General features: G+C 35.3%; 1 protein-coding gene across 1 annotated transcript in view; it reads right to left on the reverse strand.

Annotated features, from left to right (window-relative positions):
* The window catches only part of LOC107716023 (serine-rich coiled-coil domain-containing protein 2-like), a 22,889-nt gene extending 12,818 nt beyond the window's left edge, over window positions 1-10,071 (reverse strand). The window contains exons 1-3 of the mRNA XM_016522335.1: window positions 8,924-10,071; window positions 8,163-8,445; window positions 7,833-8,038 (exon numbers count right to left, since the gene is read on the reverse strand). Of these exons, the coding sequence (XP_016377821.1) occupies window positions 7,833-8,038; window positions 8,163-8,445; window positions 8,924-10,030 (1,596 nt within the window). The 5' untranslated portion in view covers window positions 10,031-10,071. The remainder of the gene's footprint in view (window positions 1-7,832; window positions 8,039-8,162; window positions 8,446-8,923) is intronic.
* Window positions 10,072-14,164: the final 4,093 nt, after the last annotated feature.

Genomic DNA, 14,164 nt, shown 5'->3' on the forward strand with positions numbered 1-14,164 from the left:
AATCCATTTAATTGCAATATTTGGCCATATATGCAAAGTGAGAAACTTTTATTTTGAAATCGCAATCTACAATAAATTGCATATTTAGAAATATGTTGATGTATTCTGTTTTGGCATAGATTTATAAATGACTTAATTTACAAATTAAGTGAGATAACGCACAGTTTTCCCAGATGAACGTTAAGCAACCCAAACTCACCGCATATGCAGAGGAAGAGTTTAGCCCCTTTCACACAGTCTTTACTGGTAAATTGCCGTTAAGAGATCATGTGTGAACAGAACCTTTTCAAAACTACAGGTAAATTTGTTCTGCCAGTCATATCGTTCTTATGGAGATGACGTGGTTACTCTGAGCTGTTTACAAAGCTCCGTTAATTATATAGAAAATAGCTTTTCTATATAAATATGGCTCTAGATGGAAATCTTTGACCATTGCGCCTCGCAGCTTTTTCAGAATGTGTCGCACTCATCAGCTGCGACTCTGCAGTTGGATACTATTATGCGAGTCTCATGTTTATAGGACCAAAAATGTCTGATTGGCTAGTAATGCTAGTTTGGTTGAGAGTGAAAGCTGTGTTCCTCTCATACATTGGTAGGCGAACTCATTAACTCAAACGTGATATCAAGGTTTTTTGTTTTTTTTTAAAGTAAGAAAACTATCTTATTTTCCCGCAGCTAAACGCCACATGCCGGAGAGATCCGGCATGGTGCCGGAGAACTTTAAGCCCTGCACTATGTGGTGTTAAATATTGCAACCATTATGTTGTGTTTAAATACAGCTTTTTAAATTGTGACAATGAAAAATTCTGAAGGATAATGTGACACAAAAGACTGGAATAATGGCTGCTGAAGATTCAGCATTACTGATTTTACTGTATTTTAGATCAAACAATGCAGCCTTAGTGAGCATAAGAGACTTCTTTCAAAAACGTATTACTTCATATTACATTGAAATTATTATTAAATAAATAGTTTACTCAAAAATGTTGTTCCCTTATGACTTTCTTCAGTGGAACGCAAACAGTGAATTTTTAAAGAATATTGGATGCAGACTGGAGCCGTCCAGCTTAAAATAGAATGTAAAAGCAGCATTAAAACGGTCCTAAAATTAGTCCATACAACTTATGCTCTATTCCAAGTATTCTGATGGCAAACAATAGGTTTATGTGAAAAACAGACTGAAATTTAAGTCGTAATTTACTGACAATCTTCCATTTAAGTGGGCCGTTAATCTGCCAGATCAAGTCAGTGAGAACTCCAGAAACAGATCAGTCTGATTTGTAAAAGAATCATTCAGCATTCGATCAGCAGATTCATTAAAAAGATTTTACACCAAGGAATGATTTACTCACGAATCAGACATTGCTACTTATGTCATTAACGGTTCACAGAGAGCTAAGGAAGAGTCAAGATTCAAGATTTTCATAGTATAATGACTTAATAATGACTACTTCTGCCTTTTTATCCCACAAAATGGCTGGAAGACCTTTAATGTAGTGCATGAATCATATGGCCCATATTTTTTTGTCATTTTGAGAGTCCTGGCCATCATTCATTTTCATAATTTTGAAAATAATAGCCAGGATATTCTTTAAGAAAAATCTTCTTTTGTGTTCCACAGAAGAAAGAAATGATGTATGGAGTAAATGACAGAATTGTCATTTCTGACTGAACTATCCCTTCAAGCTATGTTAAATACATTGGCTTTTCTAAATCGGGGACTTTCTTGCAAAAATAACAGCACATTATGAAAGTTTCTGCATAATTTCTCATATTTCATATACAGCAGGCAGCTGGGGAAAGAACCACAGTACAAATATGCTCTCAGCATACTTTAGAAAACATTATCAATCATGCAACTATGATACATTCACAGAACAAAAACGTCTCTTCAAGTCATCTAAGCTGACAAGACGCCCTCCAATCCCATCCATCATATAAATATGTACTTAAAAAGAGACAGGCCCCTCTCCAGGACATTAATACATACACACACAATGTACTGTCTTACAAGTGTACACAAAATGTGTATTCTAAGCAGCCAGAGTTCATACACTTCACCTACACATGCATAGTCTCTCAGGTCCCTCTCTCTCTGACTCTGTCCATGTATAAAGGGGCTTAGTCACGGCAGGTTGCTTCAGAGGAAATGACATTTCACTGCGCCGGGCGGTAGCTTAGATATGCAGCCCAAGCTCCATCAGCATCCTCCTCCTGTGCTGAAAGATCTGGAATAACATAGCCCATTTCACATCGGCCTGTGCGAATCAGCCAGGAAGATCGGATTAAAGGTCCCTTTAGAGCCGGACCGATACAGACAGAACCTCAGATAACATTTAAGGAAGGTCCTATCGGACAAGCCCAGAATCCGCATCACATTTCACACAATCTGAGTGGTGCGCTCGGGAGTAAAACATCATATTAGGGGGGATCAAAAGGAATGCGTTTGAATTCCTGAATCATATTACATACATGACACAATTACTCCGACACCTACAGATATACTTTGAAAAGAGCCAAACTTTCAATGGTAATTTAAAAAAAGAGGTCAATGTGCATGTAATTCTAAAATTCTAAAGGTATATATATATATATATATATATATATATATATATATCATTTTTGTATTTATTTTGTAGGTAGTATGCTTATGTTTATGGATCAAAACACTTTCTAAATATCAATATTTACTGCATTATTATAAAATATAATCAGTTCAAATAGTTAAAAATGTCATAAAACTTTGAGTCATGTATTTTTCCAAAAATACTCGTATCAAAAATGTGATGTTTTTAATGCCTAATTAATACTTTTTTATTGTAAATACTAATAAACTGTTATGCATGTTTCATAATTAATTAAACGCAGTTTAGATCTCTTTTCCCAGGACACACTGGCTTCAAATGACTTATGAACTTTGTTACAGGACCGAACATGCAGTACATTTTCATGTACCTCTTAAGACAATTTACAAAGCATTAAACTCACAATTGTAAAGACAGAAATCATATTAGTTAGCTTAGGTATTATAGGAGCACAACTAAGTTTCTATATCAGTAAAGACTAAATCATAACAGATGTGTCTCAAGTATATTATTGTCATGTATTCAAAACACCGCCGCCCAGGACACACTGGCTTCAAATGACCTATGAACTTTGTTACAGGACCGAACATGCAGTACATTTTCATGTACCTCTTAAGACAATTTACAAAGCATTAAACTCACAATTGTAAAGACAGAAATCATATTAGTTAGCTTAGGTATTATAGGAGCACAACTAAGTTTCTATATCAGTAAAGACTAAATCATAACAGATGTGTCTCAAGTATATTATTGTCATGTATTCAAAACACCGCCGGCACCTCAGAATAGGAAAAAAATGGGGGGAAAAGTCTACGCTTCATCACTGCCTGAGAGTAAACAGCTTTTCATCTTTCAGTTTGTGTTCCTGTCACCCTGAATATGTGCATAAGATTCGATTTCACATACTGGTAGTGCCACACAGAGCTCTGCCAAGCACTCACACACAAAAAAAACAGGCTCTGAGAGCGTGTGGTGGTTGTGTGCATGAAAATGCTCTCAAAAGCCATTTGGAATCGCAGGTCTCAAAGAGATTAAGCAAAATAAGAAAGAGTCAATAAACCAGTTAGCCTAATAAATTAAGAGCTGATTAAAGACGTTAAATATTTATAAAAAATTTAACAAATCCTGTTTACAGTATTAGTAATGTTAGCAAATGATAAAGCTTAAACAATGCTCTATAAATCTCAGCTAATTAATGCTGAAACAGCAGCAGATAAAAGCATGTCTCAGAATCACTTACGGTGTTAAAAACAAAGGCTTCTGCACCTAGATCATTTAGCAGCTAATGAATTGGCCTGTAAGACAGACTATATTTAGAACAAATAAACAAATCTTAAAAGAGCCCAAAAGGGGATGTGCTTTCAACAGAGGGATAAAACATACAAAACACACAAGTATACAATGTAAGGAAAGAAACATATCTTGTGCCTCTTGAATCCATACTGCCCTCTTGTGGTCTCAAGTACAGTAAGGGTTTTGATATCAATGCATTTCACAAAGATAAAAACATTTTCTGACAAAAAATAAATAAATAGCCAAGCATGAAAACTAGTTTTAATCAAATCAAACACCTGTATTCTCCACCTTAAGATAGGAATTTCAGCATGTCTCACCCTAGCTCATGAATTTTTCAACTGCATCCAACATTTAAAATCATACAGTACATCTACTGAAATGGCCTTCATTACACTAATAAAATTTTTCCATTTAATAAAATTATTTATAATGACATCAGTGACCATTTACCTATTTTTACTGTCTATCACTGTAAGTATAGGAAACCTAAGGTTATTAGTTATTTCAAATATAAAAGAGTAAGAACTGTAAAAAGCAAATGCTTTTAAGAAAGAAATATTGAAACAAAACTGGAAAATATTATATGACGAAGATGATATTGTTAAAGCATATAATGGATCCCTAAAGATTTTTCATCACTGTATGACAAAAACTGTCCTGAAATACAATATAATAATAACACACAAAAGCAAATAAATCCATAGATTACTTAAGGATTATTAAATGCCTACAAAAAGAAAAACACGCTGTATAGACAATTTATTAAGTATCAAACCCCAGAAGCAGAAAATAAATATAAAAAGTATAAGAATAAATATTAATTAATATTATCAGAATGTGTAAGAAGGAATTACTTATTAGTTTATAATAAAAAGATTATACTGTCCTGAAATACAATATAATAATAACAAACAAAAGCAAATAAAGAATCCATAGATTACTTAAGGATTATTAAATGCCTACAAAAAGAAAAACACGCTGTATAGACAATTTATTAAGTATCAAACCCCAGAAGCAGAAAATAAATATAAAAAGTATAAGAATAAATATTAATTAATATTATCAGAATGTGTAAGAAGGAATTACTTATTAGTTTATAATAAAAAGATTATAATAAAAATAATATTAAAGGTTTATGGAATATTCTAAATAGTATTTTTAGAAATTGAACTAAAAATAAAAATTTAATAAAAAGTTACCCGGAATATTACACTGGCAATGATAATATAATAAATAATAAGAAAGAAGTGGTTAATGGTTTCAACAACAAAAAAAAGAATAATAATAATTATTATACAATTAACAAAAGCAAAAAAAGGCCTCTAACACTAGCTTGCTCTATTCTTTTTCTATTCTGTTTTCTTTTTATTTATTATATAATTTAAAAAACTAAAACCCCTTGCTACGTGTACTGCGTTAAGCTAACTGAGACTTGTTATAGCACTTGCATATCTTTGCTCTCTTGTTGATTTTGATTGCTTCTATTGTCCTCATTTGTAAGTCGCTTTGGATAAAAGCTTTTGCTAAATGACTAAATGTAATGTAAATGTAACAAATTCTTTGTAAATGTGGGTCTAGACTTGGTAAAAATGATAAATGAGCCAGAAACAACAGAAGGGGTGGATGTTGATTTTTGGAATAGAAATCCTAGCTCTATTTTTCTTAGAACAGTGGATAGTGAGGAGATAATGGACATTGTAAGAAAGTGTAAAAGCAAATCCTCCATGGATTGGAATAACATTGATATGATTATAATAAATAAGTTATTGAATAAATTGTAGAGCCATTAACTTATATCTTTAACTTGTCCTTTCAATCTGGTAAATTTCCAAATAAAATTAAAATTTCAAAAGTAATTCCATTATATAAAACTGGGGATGAACACTATTTCACAAATTATAGAGCTGTTTCTATACTCCCCCAGTTCTCCAGAATCCTTGAAAAACTTTTTAGAGAAAGACCGGATATTTTAATTGATTCATTAATTAAGAGAACATTTTAACAAGAAGTTAATGTCAATATTTCCAACTAACATTTGGTACAACACTAACTAGCCTATAATGTGAGACAGTTTAATTTAGGCAAAATGCAACCTTGTTATTCAATTTGATATGTTTATATTTGTTTGATATGTTTTGTTTTGTTTTTTAATTTAGCGTATTTAGGAAGAGAACATTATATATTTTTTATTTATTATTTTTGATAAAAAATAAATAAATAAAAAAAATAGAAAAAATAAAATAACTAAATTCCACAAAACAGCATTAAACTGTATTTAGACCTAAATTTAAGTTTGACCTCCTGCTTATACACTGCAACCTGCAAATAAAGTTTGCCATTACATCACCTCCTGAGGGTAAGATCAGATGAGCTCTAAATAAAGCCCGGCCCCAGCCTCGGTTTCAGTATCGGTAAGAGCAGAGGAGTCTTAAACTACAGATAGACACAGAGCAAGGATCTAAAGCAGATCCACTGCTGTCAGGAGATCGAATTAATCATTCAATTACCGTGCATGTGACTCCCACTGATTTACACGTAACAGTGTAACACAGGTTTAGCAAAGTCACTTCATAAAGATCTAGGAAAAGTTATGCAACCAACTTTAATACTACATGTTTGGTGTTAAGAAGCATTACAAACAAGAAACACGTGCAAAATACATTTTTGCAGTACCTACAGTAGACCACAAGATGTCACTTATAGCCCAGCTCAAACTGAAACACAGTCCATTATGTAAACTGAACTCCTCCTCCACACTATACAACTACATCAGAGGAACAACCCTCAAGTATGATAACAATGACTCAGCTGCTCTCAAATGTATATATGCTGCGATTACATAATGTCTGAAGTCAGAGTCAAGTCAGCATGTCTGTGGTGTCAGTGCATTTGTGTATCTGCTACAGGAGTCTGGTATTTCAAATCTGATTACTGTTTCAAATCCAGCCTAACTCTTTCTGCAATCCACTGAGCCAATCTGACATCATGAATCAGAAAAAAAATAAATAAATAAAAAATTAGGACTAACATCACAGTCTGCTTCATTGGGATCAAAAGCTGGCATGTTAAGTGGCACCATTCCGCATTCCCACCCGATCAAGGGCTTTGGAAACAGCAGAGATAGAACAGGACCTTTGTTCAGAACGGCGGGACCCGGAGTCAGACTCCAGCAGAGTCACAAGTAAGAGACACAGAGACTAATCCCAAATTAGCAAAAAAATAATTAGCAGGATAGGGACGGAGAGATCCGGTCACACACACAAGTGCACATACTAACCAACAACAAGTAGTACAGAAGCGATGGGTTATCGAAATGCACAGCAGAGGAAAGATTACAAACACCCACAGAGTATGGAACAGAACAGCCTTCTACAAGACTTGCAGAGCCACATTCAGTCACACTGTTGTATTACAGTTTTATAATGTGAGAATAGTTTAGATGTGGTTAAATTTGGGCTGGTAACAGAGGTAAAGTTATTATTACTATTATTATTATTATTAACAGCCAAAAACATGGCATTACCATTTACATGGTATTAAAATATTGTTTAACTAATAATAATAATAATAATAAATTAGCAAGAACAATCATATCAAACAATAATTCTTATTTTATTATTATTATAAGCAAAAACAAAATAACTTATTATCTGCAACAACAAAAAATATTATAAAAAATGAATTATTATAATTATAATTATTATATTATTATTATAATTATAATAAAAAAATTACTAGTTATCTTTATTCACTACATTTCTTTATATAATTTATTCTTAATTGTATTAAATGTATTTAAATGCTTACTGTACATTGGAGCTTGTAGAAAAATGTATGCTAAATGCATAAATGTAAATCCCAGGTTTTGATATCACTACACCACAGTTCCATCACGGTACTTTTTTCTAAGGGTAATTCAAACTCATTTTGGGAGGGTATGCGTATACTCACAATGCTGTTGAGGTCTGACTCATAACTGCTGCAATGGTGTATGTGTGTGTTGTGTCCCAGCGGCTCCATGCCCTCCTCATCCCACATGTATGTTCCTCCAGAGCTGTTAGAGGGGGAGAGCTCCAAAGAGGAGGTCGCGTGACGATCCACGTCAGGGGACATGAGCGGCGGACCACGGAGCGGATCACTTGAATCTGCCTTGCCACCTGAGAACAGACATGGTATAACATAGCATAAACTCTGCATGCTTGCCACAACAGGATAATTTTATCAACACTGTACTGTTTGTCACATAAATGCAAGAATTAGATGAATAACGTATAGCTATACCTGCCACACCAATCCCAGTCCAGTCCATGGTCTCATTTAAGAATCCCTGCAGGCGCATTTGGGTGGAAGTGGCCACAGGATTTTTGTTAAGAGGGATGCCATTCTCCGACTTGTCCCCTAGATTTTTAAAGTCATCTAGGAACTCTTCACTTGTGTCATTCCTCTCCAGAGAAGATGCAGAGGAGAGAGACATGTCCTCCATACCCTCCCCAGTGTAGCGGAGGTTCCCATCCAGCCCTGGCTCTGTCACAGGCTCCTCTGGGGAATCTGTGGAAGCTGATGCCTTTTCACACATACAGAATGGAAATAAAACTATTTAACTGCAATGCAATCATGTTTCGATAGTTTGACTTCTCTGTGGTGGCACCAAAATACCCCTTTTGCTACAGTAGAGCTACTAATAGCTATGCAAATATGATTAAATTTAGAACAAGAACACTGACTGAAAATAAAACATGTTTTATATATGGCATAATGATTTGAGACACAATAATAAGCAACAAATCATTAGACAACAATAAAAAGCATTCACTATGAAGTCTCCATATTAAATTATAATATTAATAAATAAGAAAATTGTGAATATCGGTAAAAAGACAAATCTGACATTCACAAATCTGACAATGCTATTTCTCTCATGTCCCACAGAAGGAGGAAAATCATTTGGGAACTATTTCTTGAACTATTGCACAAAATATCAGACTGTAATCCAAAATATTAAAATATGCATGGTACTGTAAATTATAGAGTCAGACACTTACGTTCTTTGTGGCACAATGGAGCAACTCAGGAGTGAGAGGCGGGGTTATAATGTCACACTCCACTGGGCTCCTCCCAACCACTAGAGGGCACTGCGGTTTGGCAGGAATTGGTCGATTTAGCCTGTAGGCCTGTAATGAGGGTTTTGTCAGCACAGAGTTAGGCAGAAGAGGCCTTTTTATGGAATTAGGAGGTGTTAAACCCTCTGAAGAAGGATTCCCAGAAGGTAGTCTATCTGTTATCCCCTTTTCAAATCCCAGGCCCCCCAAACCGAGCACTAGCCGGCCTTTGCTCAGGCTCAAAGGAGATTTGAGTCCAAGTGTTCGCGGAGGACGAAGCTGTGTATTAGTTAGCGGTTTGGCTAGCTCCACAGCCTTGTTGAAAGAGAAGGAGCGCGTCATGGGTGCGGTGGACGTTAGCGAGGGCAGTTGCTTGAAGTGAGTGAAGCTCTGAGAACGCACCATGTAGTCAGGCACGAGCGACTGTCGTGAGAGGCTGTCGTTGGACTGGGACAAACGGTCTCTAGAGGTGCTTTGAGTAGAGTTAGAGTTCGCCCTTGGTCGCTGAAGCCCCGAAGAGCTTGCTTGGCCCGGTGAAGACCACAGAGATGAAGTCCCATTTTGAGTTGGCTTGGAGCCTGAGCTTTTTTGGGATATGTCCTGACTTTTGGAGGCTGTCGTAATTTGAGAGTATTTGGGCTTTGGTTTAGGACTCGGGATGGATTTAGGAGTTTTGGGTGCAGGCTTAGGGCTTCCAGTGGACAATGTGGAGGCAGACCTGCGTACTTTGGTTGCGGGAGTAGAAGGGCTTTTTAACTCCCTACTTCCAGGAGAATGTTGGGAGTTAACTTCTTTCCTCTCTTCTGGTATCGTGCCCTCAGCTGGGTTTGAAGGGTCCACCGGCCCACCACTATCCTTTCTCCATTTCATGGAGAAGGAGGAGGCTCTGACCACTCCATTTGGCCTAGCTGGTGGATTCTTGCCCTCTTGCGTGAGCACAGTCTGGGTCGCACCATTGGGAAGGGATGAGGGGGTACCATTGACAGGACGGGCACCGAATTTTGGCAGTCTGGACACCATGTAGGACTTACTGAAGACCTTCTGTTCCATCAGCAAACAGAAGAGTCATGCATGAACACAAAAGAGACACCTGAAGAGAGAGAGGCACAAACAGAGAAGAGCAAATTTTTAGTGAAAATTATTAATCATCTAACTTGTGCTTAGACAACACAAAATACTCATTAACAAAATAATATATATCAAATAAATACTGCACTGTAAAATCAATTTATGAGTAGTTGACATGAAATCCATTTGTCCTGTGGAGTGATGCATTATCTTAAACTCTCTCAAACAGCATTTGATAATTATTTCATAATTATGCATTAAGATTTTATGTCCTCAGATTACTTAATAAAACACATTCTTTATTTAATTTGTAACATTTGTCACACCACAGGATTAATTTGGATGAACTAGTCAATTTGGGAAAAAAGTGTTTAAGAAATAGAACACAAATAATGAGGAGCAAATGTAAAATCCCTTGGACTGTACATTACATACTACATCTAAATTTTATTTGTAGGAAACAGAACAACAGACAAAAATACAGTATATTAACAGAAAAAGAAACAAGGTCAGCTTCTCATAACACATTCTTTATTTAATTTGTAACATTTGTCACACCACAGGATTAATTTGGATGAACTAGTCAATTTGGGAAAAAGTGTTTAAGAAATAGAACACAAATAAGCAAATGTAAAATCCCTTGGACTGTACATTACATACATCTAAATTTTATTTGTAGGAAACAGAACAACAGACAAAAATACAGTATATTAACAGAAAAAGAAACAAGGTCAGCTTCTCATAAGTCATCTAAATGATCACATTTACAGAACATGGACCTCTGACTCCTAGTTTTCTAGTCCGGCATCTTAGTAACTTAGTAAATAAAGCAATTGAAGTCAATTAGATTGTGTAGCTAGCTGTATTAATGTTCCTGTGTTTGAAAGTAAGAAGAGAAAAGATAATGTCTTGGCAGAAAATTACCAAACGTTTTTCTTACAGTGTTCCTTGCATTGTATTTCCTGTAGTATAACATCCCCTTAACCTCTTATACAAAATAGTCAAACACACAAAACAATGTTAGGGAAAAAAACAGCTTTCAAATGTACATCAAAACCCACTTCCTGTTTTACAATAGTTAGGGCATGAAAAGAAGTGGCAGGGTTTTGTCTTTTAACTTTTGAACGGAATATCCCCAGTCTACAGTTTTTTTTAACCATCATTGTGTGATCTGGTTGGAAAGTTTCACAGCACGTGACAGCACAGCTAAATCAGGGTGAGGAAACAAGATGTGTTTAAAGGGATGAGCGGGACTGAAGCTCATGAACCTTAAGATCAACAGTCCTCATGGTGCTGGTGCATGTGTGTTTGCCATAGATGGCATGTGATGTCATTGCAGACACAAAAAGGATGTTTTAATGTATGTTTAGTGATAAGTTTATAATTAATAAATTATTTATTTCAGACTTATAAGCTGGGACCAATTGAACCCTTATTAAACAATACTGTTATTTGCAGCTGGCTGCTGACTTTATTAAGCAACTGCAACACAAATGTACTGTATGTTTAAATGAAATTCACTCATGCACTGTCTAATGCTTATTTAATTTCTAATTTTTTTTATAAATATGCTACTGTTTAAATGGCTGATACAAATAAGTATTTATGGAACTGTAAAGAAGTGTACAGATCAGGAGAAAAAAAAGAGGAGAGTTTTTATTTCACTCTTTTCCGTGTTGATTTCTTTTTTGGTGAATTAAATCAAAGGCTAAAACCAAAACAAGTGAATTCAAGAGAGATGTTCGGGCTAAAAGCCAAATCCTGGCCAGATGAATGGTGCCTCTATAATGTCCCACTTCATTCTGTCCTAATCTAGTTGTATGCACATAAATCAGTCTCGTTCATTATTTTACACAAGCCTAGTTCTAAAGGATAATGTATTAAGCATAAAAGACAAACAGTAATCCATATGCAACATTATATTTTGATCCATCGGAGCACCAGTTCAGATTTGAGGAAGTGAGGGTCCAGATTTCGGTTTATGAGTTTGACACAAAAGGGAGGTGTGTGCAAAACCAGTGGAGGAAGAGAGGGGAGAATACAGTGACCTTTATTCACATACTGACCCACATTCTGTGATGAGAGATTATACTAGCGGTCACACGACATAGAGAGAGAGAGAGAGAGAAAGAGAGACAGAAAGACAGAGAGAGGAGAGACTACCAGGCTTTATAATCCTCTTCATTCTGCCAAATCAGGTCAGCCACAACACACCCTGCCAAAGCCTCATTACCCAACACCACCACTAGTAAGGCCGTTACATTTCACGTTTTCAGTTGTCAAAACGCACAGATTCTATGACCTGATCTTGTTTTTTCTGATCTAGTGAATTCCATTCATTCTATCCACAGAAAATTATTTTGCGCTAATATACTGTATAAACCTTTTAAGACAGAGCTAGCATGAGCTCAGTGATTATTAAATGGTGGTATATGCTTCTGTGGAAGCTATAAATAGTTTTAATTTAACTTCATGCTTAAAAAATTGTTTAATTGCCAAGTTCCCGGTGAAACCCTACACTTCGTGTCGCTGTCACCATGGAAACGAGAACTGCAGTGACCAGCATAAAGCACTGTGATTGAAGTGAGTTAGTTTCCTTAAATTTAAATAAATAAATAATACTTTAATTCAGCAAGGATATTTCAATTTGATCAAGTGTTACACCCAAGTTAAAAAAATAATTGGTGTTCTTTTGAACTTTCTATTCTTAAAGAATCATGAAAAAAAATGTAGCATGGTTTCCACAAATGTTTCCACAACTGTTTTCAACGTTGATAATAGCACAAATCAGCCTAATCGAATGATTTCTGAAGGATCATTTTACACTGAAGACTGGAATAACTCCTGAAGACTGCAATAGCAGCTTTTCCATCAAAAGAATAAATTACATAATATTTGTAATAATAATGTAGTAATATTTGTAATAATATTTAACAATATCACTGCGTTTACTGTATTTTTTTAATCGAATAAATGCTGTGTTAATGAGCATAAGAGACTTTGTTAAATACAATTTTATGAATCAAAAAGCATGTCTAATTAATTAAAATCATAAAACTTAAACAATTTAACATCAATTTATTAAAAGTTTAACAAAAATTACATGTTTAGGGCCCTATGAAATTAAAGACAAACAGTAATCCATATGCCAAAATGCCAAAAAATGCCGCCGTTGGGGAGGCCGCCCCCCCTATTATAATGGCAGGGGAAACACTGAACTCTGAAGAATCTTTTGAAAAGTCTCAGCTACTGTACTAAATAAACCACTGCATAAATCTGCATAAACATATAACACACTTTTAGAGGGCAAAAGAGGGTAATCACTGAAAGAAATTTTATTTTTTGGAAAATAAAGGTCATTTAATATTACAATAAAAACATTGAAGAAATATTGTATGATTATTCCTTAAAAATAAGGTTTTAATAATTTAGGGTAATCACTGAAGCCTAGGGTCAGATGATGCCATAGATGGGGTTGCTGCTCAGACCATCTGTCAGCTGGCTCCTTCCTACACAAAACTGTCAACTACAGCAAATAAGTCACCAAAACAGTTAGTTGTACAACTTACAAATAAGTTGAAAAAGACAGTGAGGATACCTGCATCTCAATACACACACAAACTCACCCACACATATATACTCGCACATCAGCAAACTTCTTTTCTGACTCTGAGAGACATCCACTTCAGTTTTATGGGTTACTAGAAAAAGGGAAAAAAGCGATCCACTACAGACCAAACACAGCTAAATTTGATGTCTAAATGTGATTGTAAATCAACTCTAGTGTCTTCAGATAAACTATTGCCATTAATCACAATTGTTGTTGCTGTTAACCACTAATGACATAGCACAGCAGCATCCCCCATGGCAGCAAAATCGCAAAGAGTGAAATGAGAGCAAAAACAAGAAGAGGACATTGTTTGTACAGTCCAAACTTACACACTAGATTGTTTGTGCATTTATTGGGGCAAAGGTAAAAAAAGTTAAGAGTAGGAAGAACAGAATAATGCCTTTTACCAAGCTTACTACTTTTCTGATATATCACAGTTGGCTAGACGGCAAACATAATGTGTGCACAGCATGTGATGGCCCGACACAAAAATCAATTAGACACGG

Source organism: Sinocyclocheilus rhinocerous, unplaced genomic scaffold (genome assembly GCF_001515625.1).
Source record: "Sinocyclocheilus rhinocerous isolate Xijiao unplaced genomic scaffold, SAMN03320098_v1.1 scaffold749, whole genome shotgun sequence".
NCBI classification, from domain to species: domain Eukaryota; kingdom Metazoa; phylum Chordata; class Actinopteri; order Cypriniformes; family Cyprinidae; genus Sinocyclocheilus; species Sinocyclocheilus rhinocerous.